This window comes from Synchytrium microbalum (genome assembly GCF_006535985.1).
Source record: "Synchytrium microbalum strain JEL517 chromosome Unknown SmJEL517_scf0010, whole genome shotgun sequence".
Lineage (NCBI taxonomy): Eukaryota > Fungi > Chytridiomycota > Chytridiomycetes > Synchytriales > Synchytriaceae > Synchytrium > Synchytrium microbalum.
Window position 1 is genome coordinate 387,510 of NW_022158359.1, and position 16,103 is coordinate 403,612.

Here is a 16,103-nt window from a genome sequence, read left to right on the forward strand (position 1 = left end):
TCTCCAGTCAATGAGTGTTCCAGGGAAACATTTTGGGAGCCAATAGCATCTTCCTGTTGCCTACACGCTTGTGCACGTTCTCGTTGAACCCGAAGGGATGCACCTTTGCAAAAGCCAGCCTGTGAAAAAAAGTTTAACAAGTTTTTGACACATGTGAGCAAGTGGAAACTCCCAAAAGTGAAGCTCCTGCTCGGTTATGGAGAAGTCATCCCGCTTCAGTCGCAGATGCCTGGCCATCTTTGTTTCTTTGGTGGTGTTACTAGTCGTTTTTGCGGCCATTGGAATTGGTTTGGGAATTGGTCTGAGTAAACGGGGAAGCACCTCATCCAGTAGCAATGATATTACTGTGTTTACCAATTCGTCGCAGTTTTATCTTGATCCGGCCTTTCCCATCACTTCCACACCACAAACTCGCACATACAATTTCGTAATTTCGTCAATGATGGGGGCTCCAGATGGAGTACCAAGACAGATGCTAGTAGTGAATGGTAACTCACTTTGATCTTCTCAACGCCCATCCACTGGGACGAAATGCTGGATCTTTGCCTGCGTGTGTCTCACTCAACTCCATTGTCTAGGACAATTTCCAGGCCCGCTTATCGAAGCAAACACCGGCGATACAATTGTCATAAACGTGTACAATGCCTTGTCGAACGGCACTAGTCTTCACTGGCATGGCATGTTTCAAAATGGAACGAATTGGTACGTAAAATCCTGCACCACAACATACACAAGAAATACGCTAATTGTCTTGAAATCTCATGCAATTTTGATCTCCAGGATGGACGGTGCTGCTAGCGTCACTCAGTGTCCAATACCTCCAGGATCCAACTTTACATACGAGTTTGTTGTTGCAAACCAGTATGGTACATACTGGTACCACAGCCACGCGTCGTCTCAATATATCGATGGCATTGTTGGTCCTCTGATAATTCACAATCTCAATGACCCAAACAAGGCTTTATATGATCGTGAGATTGTGGTGATGATATCTGATTGGTACCACGACTTCTCTCAAGATCTGTTGGTTCAGTTCTTATCTGCCGTAAGAATATACGCTTGTAGTTTGGTGAAACAACGACCAGTCGCTTACCTTTAAACACAAATGCTCTTAGGAAGGTATCCAAGACACTCCTGGAACAGAGCCTGTACCTGACAATGGTTTGTTCAATGGGTTAAACGTCTATGCATGCTCGGCGGATCCATCTAGGATTGATTGTACTGGAGGCAGCATTAATAGTTTCTCGATGGAGCCAAATATGAGATATCGCCTGAGACTGATCAACACTGGAGCATTCGCAGATTTCATGTTTAGTGTCGATAATCATACCCTGCAAGTTATTGAGGCTGACGGCATATCAATTACACCCGCTGCTGTACACCGGTTACCCATTCATGTGGCTCAAAGATATTCAGTAAGCGCATTTTGAAGCGGCATCGATTTCACAAAGCCCGCTTCTGATACCTCTGTTTTCTCTTGACTAGGTTATTCTCACCACAAACCAAACACCTGATGCATATTACATGAGAGCGATTATGAACCAGAACTGCTTCAATTACGACAATCCGGCACTCAATCCCGAAACGCTTGCTATATTGAGGTACAGTAGTGTCAGTATCTCCACGGTTCCAGGAGCCTCTAGTGTCGATTGGGGTGACGAGATTCAGACGCCTGTATGTCTGGACTTGAACAGCAGCATGCTAGTACCAAGTGTAGCGATCAATCCACCGGCATCTACCCAAACACAAACTATAGTTATCAGCTTTGGGACTTACGGGCCAGGTGGTATATATAATCGAGGGTTTATGAACTATAATTCGTGGATTCCACTTGTTGGTACTTCTTCTCTTGCACTTGCACATAGCAATATCTCGGCTCTGCAGACTACCGGGCAAAACTTGTTGACTTTTGAAGACACCACGGTAGTGGACTTGGTGCTCAATAATGTCGATGAAGGTATATAAACGAGTGGATTACCAAAGTCGAATCACAAGATCTGAGTTTTTGGTTTAATCTAGGGACCCATCCGTTCCATTTGCATGGACACTTGTTCTATGTCCTTGCTGAAGGAGAAGGCCGATTTGTTGGAACAATCCCCACAAATCCTATCAATCCGCTACGGCGAGATACCATCTCTGTGCAATCTTATGGCCACACGGTGGTTCGAGTAAGTTGCCTCGGAAGCTGTTTTCATTTGTGGATACACATCTTTTTGGCTCTCCTAATTGTTTCTGCTTTATTAGGTTGTATTTGATAACCCTGGTCTGTGGATGTTCCATTGCCACATTCAATGGCATATGTCGGCCGGTCTATCAATGCAAATCGTTAGCAATCCAACAAAAATTGCTGCCTTCAATATACCAAGTCAGTTGACGAACTTTTGTTCCAACCAAGCCGGGACCTTATTGGTCGCGTGAGTTAGTAGAACTTAATCATGTTTAGACATATACCCTGTAATATCATTAGACAAATGCACATATCCTCATGATTTAAGTAACAGTTATATGTGCAGTGTTTACAAGTTTACAGTTACAAATCTCTTACAGTTTGGTCAGCTTCTTCATCATCTGGATTATCATGCCGTATCAGCACCATTTCAACCCAAGTTGCGATATCCTCGCTATAAACTTTGCGCAAGAATAAAGGGTCTAGCGGTTGTTTATCATCTACACCACCACAAGCATCTCTGAGCTGTCTCTCAAATGCCTGTATATCAACCAGTTCAGCTTTACGGTATTGTGCTGCAAATGACTCTGACTTTAAAACAGCTGGTCGATATATTCTAGCTTCGTTTGCTCGTAAGAATACTCGAAGACTCCAACTGGCAAGACATGGTTCTGATTCGAACAGTGTTTTAGCACATTCTATCCTAGCCTTGTAATCTTTGGGTCTTTCGTCGAGGTGCAGTTTGAATTCTCGTAATGATTCCTCGTAACACATTCTAGATCGATGGATTCGTCCTTTCAATAGTGTGACTCCTGGACTCTTGTACGCCTGCAATGGAGTGGGCAAAATAAGTTACACATCAAGCTCTACATGATTTTTTCGTCAATGTGTCCAAGACTCACCAAGAACGGCTTCCACCAGCTCCTGTTCTCCCAATCCTTTCTTCCCAAACTTATATAGCTTCGAGCAGCAGTCTCTAGCACTTCATCGACACCAAATCCAGACTGCCTAGCGTCCTCAGGAGAATACGTTGCTGCTTGCCTAATGATTTCACTACAGAGAGCCTCTACGAATTCATAGTCTCCAAGCGCATAGTATCGATTTACTACATTCGTGAGTCCACTGGGCCCAAATTTCATGGCAAAGTGTTTAGCAACATACTCCTTCAAGTTTTTGATTTCTTCTGGTTGCATCAGGTATCGATCATCGTCTGTTGGTTGGGCTTCGTAATGTTTATCGTATGTTAATACCCGTACTCGAGTCTCTTCGAAAAGAGAATCGTCGAGATCTGCGGCAAAAGCTTCAAAAGCTTCAAATGTGTTGTCTTCGACCGCCATTTCCTTTCTAGTAACTAGGATTTTACGGGGATCAGATTAGCCAAGAGCTATTTGAAACGTGCCTAAGCGAGAAAAGAATCAGTCTCTGGTATGTTTCCTGATCTGGGTCGTTGTGAAAAGAAAAAACTCAGATACACAACCAAAACCAACATTCAAGCTCAGAGATGACTACTCCTCTCAAAGATACCTTCTTGTCGACACCGCCGCTACCTCTAATACTAGGCTCCTCGTCAATATTCAGAAGAAAAGTGCTTGATATTCACAAAATACCACATTCAACACTAAATCCAAACATCAATGAAGGCAAGAAACTCTGGGACATACACAACTCAATTTCAAAATCAAGTTTGATCATAGAGTAATTGTGATTTCTATGTAATTAGAGGCTTTTGGTGACAGGCTAGATCCAAGTGCCACTGCCTTAGCAGTTGCAAATGCCAAAATGGATGCGCTGCTGAGTCGCTGGGATAATACACAGCCAGATACATTACTAGTCACTTGCGATCAGGTGGTGTCATGGAATGATGAAGTTAGAGAGAAGCCTCGTAGTGAGGAGGTTAGTGTGAATTTTAAATCACGTTGCAAGCCGTAATACAACATTTTTGATGCTTTTTTTGCAAGATGTGTCGAATGTATATGACTTCGTATACGGAGATACCTGCTGAGACTCATTCGGCTATGGTCGTCGCAAAAACAAGAGACAGGAATCGCGCTGCAGTGAAGTCGTTGAGCTACAGTTCAAATTAGAGCATCTTTCGCTAACTGTAGATATCTATAGGGCGTGGATGTAGCTAGACAATGGTTTCATCCAATACCGCCTAATGTGGTTGACCAACTGATTAAAAAGGGCGACGTGATGTATGGGTCATAGAATCATTAGCCGGGGTTTTCCTTGTTGGTACTTACAAGGACCTTATATTTTCTTGCAATAGGTATTGTGCCGGAGGATTCATGATTGAGGACGATCTGATGCAGCCGTATCTCGCAAAGAGGGACGGGACAGAGGATTCGATTATGGGGATGCCAGTCTTACTGCTAGAAGAACTTGTAACAAAAGTCATGCAATAAATTCATATATATTTGCAGGTATACAGTGAGTTTTCAACCTTGGTCTTGCTCTACAGAGTTGGCTTTGTGTTTTGGTATGAACTTGAAGTCTGCAGCAGGTTTTCCCAGAAATAGCTTTTGAAAAAAAGAAAAGATCTCAGTGAATGGTTCATGAGAAGAAGTATGTTGACAATTTCGAATTACCTCTGTGACTTTGACCCAATCTTCAGAATTTGGACTGGCCAACAAAGTCTCAGTTTCATCGCGACCCCAAATCGGAGGTACTCGATCATTGAGTCGTTGTGGCAAGACTTCCAACAAACCAGATGGAACCTTGAAAACCGATAACAGTCGGAGGTTGTGTCAAAAAAACCCCCCCGTGGCAACAAAGTCAAACTTACATAGCGATGTGTAAACGACTGCCATTCGCAGAGGTATCGTCGAGCCATTGAGACACCCATCGTATCTGAGCCCCAGTGCTCTAAGGCGTACTTGGCAAAGTCAGAAAAGATATCTAATCGTTCCCTGGCAGATATATCCCATGTTCTGCGTTCCTTTATTTCAGTGAAGATCTTGTAGCACGAAAAAATACGTTAGACGTCTTGTTACAACAAGCAAATTCAAACGGGACCATACCCATGGTTTGATCAAAGCTAAAATTTATCACAAAATAAGGAGAAATCAGAAGGGTTAAAACAACATCAGAACCACAACGAATTTCGATCAAGTGAGTAACTATCACCTCCTCGAGCAATCATTACACCTGCAAGCCCTCTTCCTTCGACAGCTTCCAACTCATAATGTTGATGGTAATCTTCAAAGGACATGATATCACCATTTCCAAAAACAGGGAAATCAGGTGCAGTCTGCATGGCATCTCGAGCAGTTTTATGAATATAATCCCAATCCGCCAATTTGGTGTATCTTTGTTCCCGACTTCTTCCATGCAATGTTGCAGCTGAGACTCCCCACAACTTGAATCTGGTAGCAAGCTTATGAGCAACAGAGTTCTTGGCCGACCATCCTGTTCTCAATTTGATGGTGATCGGAACTGTGCTTGCAAATACCATGCCTCGTACTATATCCGACAGCTTGCTAGACCTTTCAAGAAGTTGTGACCCAGCTCCTTGTCGAGTAACAAGATCAATAGGACAGCCACAATTCAAATCGATAAAGTCGACATTCAGATCTCGAGAGACTATTTCGGCAACTCCAGTAGCGCTCTGTACTGAGCTTGCGGCTATTTGGACTCCAAAAAAGTCTTCAGAGACATGACGTTTCTAACAAACAAGGATGTTAGTTATCTATTTGCGCTTGGCACAAAACAGATTCAGTACCAAGAGGGCCCATTCCGGTGCGTGACCTAAAGCGAAAAAATATATACTAAAAACATCTGTGATCCGTATTGAACTTTTGGAGAACATCCTCATACCTGATACGAGCTGTTGAGCAAGCGCCATTTCACCACAAGTGATATCAGCGCCCATTTTTTTGGCAATACGACGAAATGGAAGATTTCCAACGGTCTGCGAAAAAAGAGTATCAAGATCCATCATCTGACGCATTCAGAAACGATAACCACCTTACAGTCAAAGGAGCAAGATAGAGCTTATTCTTCCAATCCAACTGTTTGCGTTCTTCTGGTCGAAGTGGTAGCTCTACATCATTCATATCTTGATCGACTTTGACATCTTCGTTTTGTGGCGATGTAGTAGGACCGGCTAAGTCTGGCATCTCCTTAGCATCAACAGGTTCATCTTCTAAAATAGTATCTTCTCGTTTATCTACTACTGCGGCACTGCTACTAGTTCCGTTGGAAGCAGCGACAGGCTCTTGACGTTGGTTCTGGTATTGTGGCAATATGATATCTATATACTCTTTACTTTTAGGAGTAGGAGTTTGACGTTTCCTGACAGCCACCATAGTTGCCTTCGAGGTAACATTGAGTGTTCGTGGACCAGCAGCTTGTATTGAGGCATCTAGGGGTTCGTTGACGAGGTTCTTTTCAGTTGCTACATCTACATGAGATCCAGCCCATCGACACCTAAATCCATACTGGCAAAAGCCAAACGTCTCGTAGAGGTAACAGGTACCAGGAGCATCAGCAGGTTTGGTCTTCAAGTATTCGGCTAGATCGTGTCCATTTTTGCATGGTCGACCATCTTTGACTCGAGGACAATCTTCCCAGTGGGGACACAAGTTTGATGCATCAGATAGATGTTGTACTTCTCTTTTCTTATTCATGCCTCGTTTATCTTTTTTGTCGAATCGCTTTTTTGTGCGATTGTCTGATGTTTGATGTTCTGACTTTCCTGCGGCTTCAAGATCATCGTCGTTGAGCGATTCATCGATTTTGGTACGTTTGGAATCTGGCAGATCGGAGCTTTCTTCATCAGGTTTGGCACGTTTGGCATCTGCTACATCTGAGCTTGATGAAGCGTCATTGATTCTTTTATAGGGAGGTAGAGAATCGGATTTCTTGATGTACAAAGCCTTCACAGGAGCTTCACCTTTGAAGTATACTGCTGCGTCCGCCATCCTATAGATCCCTCTGCAAATTCGAAATGCGACAGTCACAACAAAATCCGGAAAAAAGTACTAACGCTCGCAATCGCGACAAGACAAGATACGTGATGATTTGATGATTTATTCTCTGTTATCTTCTCAGTATGAAAAATAAACTACAATCCCACAAAAAAGGGCGGCGTGACATTGACAACATACAAATGACTTTATGATTTATGGCTTTGAGCAGCTTTAGCCTTCCTAACTTGTTCCAATAGTTTAGCAACAACTTGTTCATGTTTAGCTCGCATATCTTTACTAGGTATAGGACGTGTAGCTCTCTGAGTAGTTAGTTCCTTAGCCTCGTTTAGCTTCAATTCTTCCAATGGCTTCTGTAGAGCTTCCACCTGTTTAGTGACTGGTAACACCTTCTCACTAGCTTTCCTACTACTATCGCGGTCCTTTGAGCTGAATGATGGCGCCATGTGTTGGAATACAGCTCCAGGCACCATAGACTGAGTGACTCGAGCATCTGACGATAGGCTATTGACTTGCATCGTTACTGATGGCATAGGAGTATTACTACTAGATGATGATGGTGCGGGTCCTGATGCATACACGATGGGCTGGAAGATGATAATAGGAGCTGCGGCTTGTAGTGGTTGCATCGTGTACTGTTGTCGTAGCATTTGATTTTGCATGTTGATTTGGACCTGCTGATTTTGCACTTGCTGTTCTAATAAAGCATACTTCTGTGCTACACTGGCTACAGTATCAGTTGGAGTGACGGGGTTGAAGTTTAAGAAGTCGTCATATAGGATTTCTGTTGATTGTGGTCGAGTGTTTATGGCTGGTAGTATAGGTGGTTGTGATTGTGGTTTCGTTATAGGTTGCTGTTGTAATGATTGATCAGGTGTTATGTTCCAGAATTCGTCAGAGCCAATTTCAGTCATGAGTTGAGTCAAAAAGTCATCGGTTCCATCTAAGACCTGAGGATCAAACTGCTGCATAACTGGCATCGAATCCTGTTGTAAGAATATAGCCAGACGATCAAGTGCATCGGCCGTTGCTATCAAAGTGGGAAACTCAGATCAGCACATTTGCTTGTTGCGGTCGTGTCAAGTGTCAAATGTGCAGAGCTTACCATCATTGTAGTTTGTCAACCGCTTCCTTTGTATATCTGTTACGAAATCGTCCATAGTATATGAACGTTTCAACGAATCACCAAGTTGGGTTGGTTCAGCAAACCAACGTGCATTATTTGTGTGCATCAAGTCGTCAGATGGAGCTGGAGAATGAGATGACGAGCTTGGGTATGGAGATAGATCTAGCACGGGACATAATATGTGAGTCACCCAGTTCATAAATATACGATGTGATGACCTGTCACATCGCGACTCGTCGAAACGTTGCTTCACCTGGTAAATCAAGATGTTCTGGAGTTCCATTCGACGAGAGCCCTGTACTATAAGGAGAGGCAGATGATTCGTACATGGCAGGTGGCGGTGTGAGGCCGTTAGCACCTCGATAAGTTCCATCCTTTCGAGTACGTTTGGGTTGAGCGATAGGCCGGTTCGCTCGAAGCGAGTCAGACGAGTCTATGCTACCATCGGCATGTAGCTTTTCGTGCTTTTTCAGATCTTGAGGTCGTTTGAAGGCCCTTCCACATAACTAGTATAGTCGAAAAAGGGGTCAATCAATGTCCAGTCAAACAATGTCGAAAGTTTACTTACACCACATGGATGCGGTTTGAGGGGGACATGAACGCGCAAATGAGAAGTAATGTGGTCCCTCTTGGTGAAAGACGGTGGGTTTTCACATGTGCTCCATTTACATTGTAAACATAAGTTGCCATTCGCCTTCCGACCAACATGATCCTGAATAGGAATAATACAAGTAAATATGTGTTTTGTGCAGTTCGAGACAAGATCGATTGTTGTTTGCCTAAAGATTTCAAAAAGAGTTACCTGGCACAAGTGAAGATAGAGTTCTTCTGGGTCGACAAAAGACAGTTCACAGGACTCCCACTCGCACGCTATCGAGTCCATATCGCCCAGAGTCAAGCTTGTCTGGATCCACTGAGATTCCTTTAAGTCTCTTGCAACTGTTTTGCTTGGTATCTCGAGTTTGATCTGTCAAGCAAAAGCAGAAAGTCTTGGCATTGGCTACCGAGCCGCTGAATCCTGACGGAAGGAATATAAGCATAATCTCGGCAAGCATACATCGAAAAACGTCAAATCTACGTGTTCTCAATGGCCATCAACGCGTTCCTCATCTATGGAGCTCGAAAACCCAAGCTTGGCATTCTTTCGAGACTAAACAACAAGATTGGCTGATACAGTCAATGTCTACCGGCAAAGGCGTACTGGCTATTTCTTTAGTCGGTCCAGCTCACTGCCAATATGCATCTCTCACGCGAATGAGTGCAACCTACCCGTTACGCTTCCTCTCTGCACGGAAAACGCTCCCAACAACCCCAACATCTATAGCTGTCTACGTCCTAACATTCGGTGGTGGCATGGTTTCTGGAGACAATATTGACATGGATGTTGTCGTATCACCCGGATGCACTCTATCTCTACTATCACAGGCATCACTAAAAGTATTCAAGCAACGAGCTGTCTCCATCAAACAGTGGGGGAATGTGCCAATTAGCAATCAGCGAGATGTAAGACAGACTATAAATGGTCTAGTGTCGTCAAACTCGCTGTTGGCTATACTGCCTGAACCTGTAACGTGCTTCTCGTCGGCATCGTTTACACAGACGCAACATATAACACTAGAAGCTAATGCATCGCTGGTATTGCTGGATTGGTTTACGTGTGGGAGGATGTCTCGGGGAGAAGAGTGGGAGTTTGACTCGTGTTCGAGCACGAATACTATAGATATAGAAGGGTATGGCACTATCGTTAGGGACTCTTGGAGGCTAGTGGACGATAACATACTAGTCGATATACCATTACTCGGGCACGATGATGGAGGAGATACGCTCATGAGCGGTAATCACGATGACGATCTAGAGCCTATAACCGAGGACTTTGCCAAACTCTCGAGTCAACCAAAGCCAAGGAGTTATGCAGCTCGAGTAATGCCATATAGATGTCTGGCCAATGTCATACTAATTGGACCACGAACACAGCAACTCGTGGCCCGAGTTTTGTCAGAATTCGCCACTATATCTATAAGTAAAAAGAATCCCATCCAGGATGGTGTGATATGGAGCGCGTCTCCACTTGTAAATCAGCATGGGTGTATTTTGAGGGCGGCTGCATTAGATACGCAGAGTATGAGAGCTTTATTGGTGAATCTCATGGCGTTTGGCTTGCTTGAGCAAGGAGTGGAATGGGGCTAACTCAATATAGCAACAACACAATAGTAGTATATCTAGATTTGCATTCAATTATAGAAAGTAAATTATCAAAATGATGAAAACCTCAGAGTGTTCCATATGTTGTGAGGCTCCATCCCTCTATAGATGCCTGCGCAGATGCCATGAATTGTGCCAGAAGGCAAGTACGTACAGCTTCCAAGACTTGCCCATTGATCTGCATCGCGTTAGTTAGTACATGAGTGCATTTCCAACACCTGCCAAGCGGACTAACGGGTCCCAGAAAAAGTTGAAAAAACACATGGAGTCGATTGTCGTTTATCGAGCCAGTGCACTTTCCACAGAATTGGTTAAAACCAACATTCCACGTCCGTTATGAACTTTACGAACTATTGGATAGGTATACCACAGGTCCCCAGCTAGATATATTCGAGTCATGAAATCTTTGGTTTCTTTCGATCTCCAAGCTATCTTTATGATCTCTGATGAACATTCTACTCTGAAATCTACTGAGATATGCGTTTTAAAAGCGCCAATACAACCTGAATCTTCTCCCACGACAAGTCCTTCTAGCTGTCATTCCTAAATTCACACAAACCCAAGTAAATGTGGAAGAATCGCATTACAAGAGCGGTATTGTTGCAGCTGCTACTAGTGGCCATACTCACAGTCTTTGCGACTCGTCTCTTTCTATGTCCAAAGTGTCAAAGTGCTATGACATTTGACGACGATCCAGTAATCATTCCAGTGCCATTGGAAAAACGAATAGCTGAATACCCTGTTGAGCCTCCACAGTTTCATGATCGATCGATACCATTTCCTAAAGTGTCGGATGCAGCTTATAAAACTGTGATTCCTAAGATACTACATCGGGTAACCACATTTGATTGATGTTTTGTGAAATTGGAAAGTTTGTTGACGCTTTTTCTTGGCGAATTCAACTGATAGTCATGGAAGACGGCAAATATACCACCAGCTATGCAGCAATGGACTAAAAGCTGTTCTGATTTGCATCCGGACTGGCAAGTGAATGCTCATCGTGGTCGACGAACACGCTGCACTTATACCAACACTTTGTTCATTGAGCATCATCTTTCTTACCACTTTCAACAAATTGCAGGACCCATATACTATGGACAGATGAGATGAACCGTGAACTCGTCAGAGTGTATTACCCTTGGTTTTTGCCAGTGTATGATTCGTTTGAGCTGAATGTGATGCGGGCAGATGCCGCCCGAGTCTTTTACATGCACAAGTTTGGCGGTGTATACATGGATTTAGATTTCGAGGTATGGTTGCTTGTGTGTGTATGTTTGTACGTATGTGATCGATTATTCATTCTTTTTCTACATCTAGTGCTTAAGGCCGCTTGACTCGCTTTTGAACGAAGCTACAGCATTACTAGGATACCTGTCGGATGACTGGCAATACGAACATGTACGTTCTTCTGGTGTACGACCTTGGAGGCACTCAACGCTCAGTTCTGAATTAATTTCCACTACGTCAACCAGAATATACCCAACGCATGGATGGCATCCAAACCAAATCACAAGTTTTGGGAATTCACAGCTAGATTAATGCAATTCAACCCACATGATCCTGAACTGAATCAATCGCATGCAGAGTACATGACTGGTCCGGTAATGTTGTATCACGCTTATTACAAGTGGGCGTTTCGGCATGAGAACTCGCCGGATTTGGATTATCGAGTTACAGTATTGAATTCAGGTGGGTGGTAATTTTCGATCTTGGACATATGCATTTGAATGTACGACATATTTCTAACCGTCCGTTCATGTAGATCTTATATATCCATTCGACTGGCATTCACGGTCGACATGGTATAGTTACTGCTGGGCAAGGTTGGTGCCTTCCATTTTACCTTCTAAAACTCGCGGGATTTTGCTTTCTTTCCGTGATTTCTTCAGACTAACACCCTGGTTTCATCACAGGTCGAAGGCCTATGACCCGGAGCTGTGTAAAAAGAAAATGGACGTCATGGGGAAGCGGTCGTACGTCGTTACATACTGGAGCCACAGTTGGGAGAAGCTCGAAAAAAATCCCAAGCCCTTCATAGTCAGAGGCTAGAAAGCAACAAATAATTTGTATACTAGACCACGCACGAGCATACATCTAAATTATCTGCAGATCCGATTATTGTCGAGTGTTTGGATGTCGCGTTCGTGTTGTTGCGCCCACGCAGTGGGAGCAAGCAACGACAGATGAAATGAAGCCACGGACTCAACAAATTTCCGTATTGCTTTCGTGTTCATTTTGTTCCAGTAGTGCCACTTCTTCGTCAAAGACGAAACCTTAAATGCTATTGGGTGCTTTAGGCTGTGCAACGATTTGCGTTTGTCCAAAAATTGCGATAAATCAGAAACAAGCTTGGAAGCAATCGCTTCGAGCACCCATGTTCACTTGAAGCACATTGCACTGAAGCGCCTCTCTGTCGACTCCTCTCATCATTGAAAGCTCTCGAGTTTTGCTCTCCAACATCAACCACCACCCAGGAAGATCGAAAGCCGACCAAACTGAACACTTCAAGAGAAGGGAGCTGCTTTGTAACAATAGTACTTACGTATAGCATTCATTCCACTCCCTAAAGTCGAGTTGATCGGTAAGCACATGCAAAAAAACCATGCATACATCGCAAAGGGCTCAGCACTCACAACATATCTTGGCAACTGTGCATTCAACACAGACGATACAGGAGCAACTGGAATTCAATCGCCCGTATAAAATCATGTCAAATCCGCCCATTGCCCATCCCAGATCGCAGATTCTATCGCCATCGTCTGAGATGATTGAGATGAACCAAGGATCAGCCAGCTCGTCCATCTCAGAGGCTTATACGAGTACGGATCACAATATATCTCAACCCAGCAGTCCGTCGCGCTCAAACGTTACGTTTGCCGACTCGATCCCAAACTCTATCATGTCCCATCCCAACATCACCAACAACCGCACGTTATACGAAACCCCTGAATCGTACTCTACAACGCAGATGAACGCATTTGAAGGAATGGATTTGATAACTAGATCTCCTATAGACGGTGAAGCTATGGGTATGAAAAAAGTCGCAACATCTGTATGGTATCCCCGCCCCCCACGTAACAAGAGCCTGCCGCTGCCACCAATTCCAATACCGGAAGCTGTCAACAATGGTGCAGAGATGGCCTATGCTGCTGGTGGATCAGAATTGAGTTACGGGGCTGATACTGAAGCCAGTCGTTTCACAGAAGCCAGTCGTGATTCGAAGGTGGGATTCAATTCAGATGCTTCCGAGTTGACTCTTGTACAGAATTCGCAAAGACCGACAGTTCATTTGTCTACGTTTTCAAAAGCTGGTATGTGGTTGGAAAAGCACTGTGATTCCAGTTTGAGTACTAACACTAGCCGCATTGTTTTTTTAGTCGCCCGATTGACAAGCACGCCGTTACCGCCATTGGATGACCCAGAATTCCAAGCTCGGGCACAAGCCAGGGTATTGCTGAAGTATGGTGGTAAACCAAAGAATCCACGAGCTGTCTGTATTCGACGAACATTACTTGCCTTGGTTCTTGGTGTTGTTGTATTAGCAGGTGTAATTCTCCTAGTCTTATATTTCACAAACGCCAAAGTGCGTTCTGCTCTCGGTGGCACCTATGCACCCTACTTTAATGCTACAGTAACTCTTCTGGACTCTAATTTTGTAAATGGCACCGATTGGCTTGGTTTTGGAACGTCGTTAAGTTGGTGGGCTCGCTTCGTTGGAGAGACTATGAATGGAACTAGTCAATTCGAGGCGTTGATGGATTCTGTCTTTGATGTAAACAAGGGTCTAGGTCTGACTGTAGTCCGCTATAATATTGGAGGGACACAGGCTGGTGCATCCGTAAGTCTGTCAAATTCTTAGGTTGTTTGGAAGGGGAGATTGATTAATTGAAATCTGTTTCAGGGATTCCCACCATACTATGGAATGCCTGCAGTGCAACAGTACGAAGGAGGTCCTTATAATTTTGATTTGGATTATGGTCAACGATATACACTGTTGGCTTCTTTGAAACGAGGAATAGTTGCCATAGAACTTTTCTTGCAATGTAAGAAGTTATACAATCTCGCTCGTGTTTTTTTTGGCATACTGATATTCTCTTCCTGAATTATCCAGCTCCTCCATGGTGGATGACAAACTCTGGCTCTTCGAAAGGCAATTACGATGGGTCGGACAATTTGTCGTCTTCCAAATACTCCTTAGCAGCAGGTATGTTGCAACAAAATAACCCGCGTCCCTTCCCGCTAAGCTGATAATCCGAGCAATGTCTAACGCATTCAAACCAACAGATTATCTCGTAAACACGATAAAATACTACCGTGACAATTATGGCCTCAACTTCTTCAGTGTTGCTCCATTCTCCGAACCAACTGCATCCTGGTGGGCAGACAATGCCGCTGGCAGGCAGGAAGGCTGTCATTTCGACTTGTCGTCCGTCGCTAGCTTCACATCCGTGCTTAATTCTACCTTACAAGCAAATAATTTGTCAACGCCGATTGCTAGTACTGATGATGTAGCATATTCGAATACGCAGGCATCGTTGCAGGGTTTGTCGAGTAAGCAGATTGCTCAAATCGGAAAGGTTAATACTCATGGATATTTTGGTATGTGATTGCGCTTCTCTGTGCACTGCCGCGGTTTGCTCCCTCGTTTTTTTGTACTCGTCGATTTCCGACTTGTTTTGAAACTAACACCGAACTCTTTTGACAATACAGACCCACCAAACTCTGAAAGGGCGTCTTTTGGACAAGTGGTTCAAAAGTATGGAAAGAAGGCTTGGTAAGTTCTTCAATACGTCCGCCCATCAATGGAAAGAAATCTCACCAATCTTCGTTTGTAAGGATGTCAGAACTGGGAACAGCGGGACAAGCAATGCTTCCAGATGTAGCTGGTATTCGTAATTTAGGTGGAATTGGTTTAGCTCGTCAAATTGTGGCTGATATATATTATATTGGAGTGACCGCATGGGTCTATTGGCAGGTACGAAGAATGGATTTTTTTGATCGCAGTTTTACTCAGTCCTCACACCCTGGTTTTCGTGAATCAATAGGCTGTTGATGTAGCAGGTGGTTGGGGATTAATAAGTTTGCCTAATGGAGTCTATAACGCTTCGTTTTTCAACAACATGCCAACACCCGGAAAGCAATACTATGTAATGATGCAATATTCAAAGTGGCTGAGGCCTGGCATGGATATTGTAGCGTCCGATCAAGGAAGTGACGTGGCAGTAATAGTCGGACGTTCAGTGTCTCAAAAGTCTATGGTCGTAGTTGCTTTAAATGCATACTCGTATGATCGTGTTTTTGGTATTGATATTTCTGGATATGCTCTGGGGTAAGCCTGCTTCTCTCAAAAATCAAATTCATGATGAATTGCGAGCTAAACATGAACTTTCCTCACTAATAGGGTCAACGCCACCGCAGCTGCAAATGTAACAATATCAGCTTATAGGACATCCGATACCGAAAACCACGCACCAATCGCCGCTCCACAATATGGGTCTAATAGTGTGATATCCCTATATTGTCCGCCGAATTCTGTCACCACGGTCATCGTTAATGATCTCACATGGAAAAAGTCGTCATAGGCTTTTGTGTTTGTACCTCATCCAATATTTAGAGCTTCTATTAGAGCCTTAAAACTTGTAAAAACTATAGTAGATAATATTGAAACTTGAAACGTAAA

General features: G+C 43.8%; 8 protein-coding genes across 8 annotated transcripts; 5 read left to right on the plus strand and 3 right to left on the minus strand.

Moving 5' to 3' along the window:
• Positions 1-442: 442 nt before the first annotated feature.
• SmJEL517_g02450 (uncharacterized protein) lies at positions 443-2,418 on the plus strand (the record flags this gene model as incomplete). Its single annotated transcript, XM_031168378.1, has 7 exons — positions 443-488; positions 579-702; positions 781-1,045; positions 1,116-1,415; positions 1,486-1,957; positions 2,020-2,168; positions 2,245-2,418. 7 exons carry the CDS (start codon positions 443-445, stop codon positions 2,416-2,418), a joined length of 1,530 nt encoding a protein of 509 aa, XP_031025697.1.
• Positions 2,419-2,530: 112 nt separating this feature from the next.
• On the minus strand, positions 2,531-3,504 carry SmJEL517_g02451 (uncharacterized protein; the record flags this gene model as incomplete). The annotated part of the gene is made up of 2 exons (XM_031168379.1): positions 2,531-2,995; positions 3,070-3,504. The coding sequence occupies 2 exons, from the start codon at positions 3,502-3,504 to the stop codon at positions 2,531-2,533; spliced, it is 900 nt and encodes a 299-aa protein (XP_031025698.1).
• A 164-nt stretch (positions 3,505-3,668) lies between these two features.
• On the plus strand, positions 3,669-4,572 carry SmJEL517_g02452 (uncharacterized protein; the record flags this gene model as incomplete). The annotated part of the gene is made up of 5 exons (XM_031168380.1): positions 3,669-3,862; positions 3,904-4,060; positions 4,126-4,221; positions 4,283-4,362; positions 4,437-4,572. 5 exons carry the CDS (start codon positions 3,669-3,671, stop codon positions 4,570-4,572), a joined length of 663 nt encoding a protein of 220 aa, XP_031025695.1.
• Positions 4,573-4,605: 33 nt separating this feature from the next.
• SmJEL517_g02453 (uncharacterized protein) lies at positions 4,606-7,089 on the minus strand (the record flags this gene model as incomplete). The annotated part of the gene is made up of 8 exons (XM_031168381.1): positions 4,606-4,686; positions 4,756-4,884; positions 4,953-5,123; positions 5,188-5,204; positions 5,294-5,831; positions 5,889-5,914; positions 5,984-6,077; positions 6,139-7,089. 8 exons carry the CDS (start codon positions 7,087-7,089, stop codon positions 4,606-4,608), a joined length of 2,007 nt encoding a protein of 668 aa, XP_031025696.1.
• Positions 7,090-7,283: 194 nt separating this feature from the next.
• SmJEL517_g02454 (uncharacterized protein) lies at positions 7,284-8,818 on the minus strand (the record flags this gene model as incomplete). Its single annotated transcript, XM_031168382.1, has 4 exons — positions 7,284-8,125; positions 8,201-8,383; positions 8,475-8,727; positions 8,792-8,818. The coding sequence occupies 4 exons, from the start codon at positions 8,816-8,818 to the stop codon at positions 7,284-7,286; spliced, it is 1,305 nt and encodes a 434-aa protein (XP_031025693.1).
• A 657-nt stretch (positions 8,819-9,475) lies between these two features.
• On the plus strand, positions 9,476-10,469 carry SmJEL517_g02455 (uncharacterized protein; the record flags this gene model as incomplete). The annotated part of the gene is made up of 2 exons (XM_031168383.1): positions 9,476-10,357; positions 10,419-10,469. The coding sequence occupies 2 exons, from the start codon at positions 9,476-9,478 to the stop codon at positions 10,467-10,469; spliced, it is 933 nt and encodes a 310-aa protein (XP_031025694.1).
• Positions 10,470-11,098: 629 nt separating this feature from the next.
• Positions 11,099-12,472, plus strand: SmJEL517_g02456 (uncharacterized protein; the record flags this gene model as incomplete). Its single annotated transcript, XM_031168384.1, has 7 exons — positions 11,099-11,257; positions 11,333-11,426; positions 11,525-11,673; positions 11,741-11,821; positions 11,896-12,112; positions 12,186-12,246; positions 12,337-12,472. The coding sequence occupies 7 exons, from the start codon at positions 11,099-11,101 to the stop codon at positions 12,470-12,472; spliced, it is 897 nt and encodes a 298-aa protein (XP_031025691.1).
• Positions 12,473-13,025: 553 nt separating this feature from the next.
• SmJEL517_g02457 (uncharacterized protein) lies at positions 13,026-16,005 on the plus strand (the record flags this gene model as incomplete). The annotated part of the gene is made up of 9 exons (XM_031168385.1): positions 13,026-13,734; positions 13,801-14,261; positions 14,325-14,466; positions 14,535-14,627; positions 14,708-15,022; positions 15,134-15,197; positions 15,260-15,398; positions 15,469-15,752; positions 15,825-16,005. 9 exons carry the CDS (start codon positions 13,026-13,028, stop codon positions 16,003-16,005), a joined length of 2,388 nt encoding a protein of 795 aa, XP_031025692.1.
• Between the last annotated feature and the right edge of the window lie 98 nt (positions 16,006-16,103).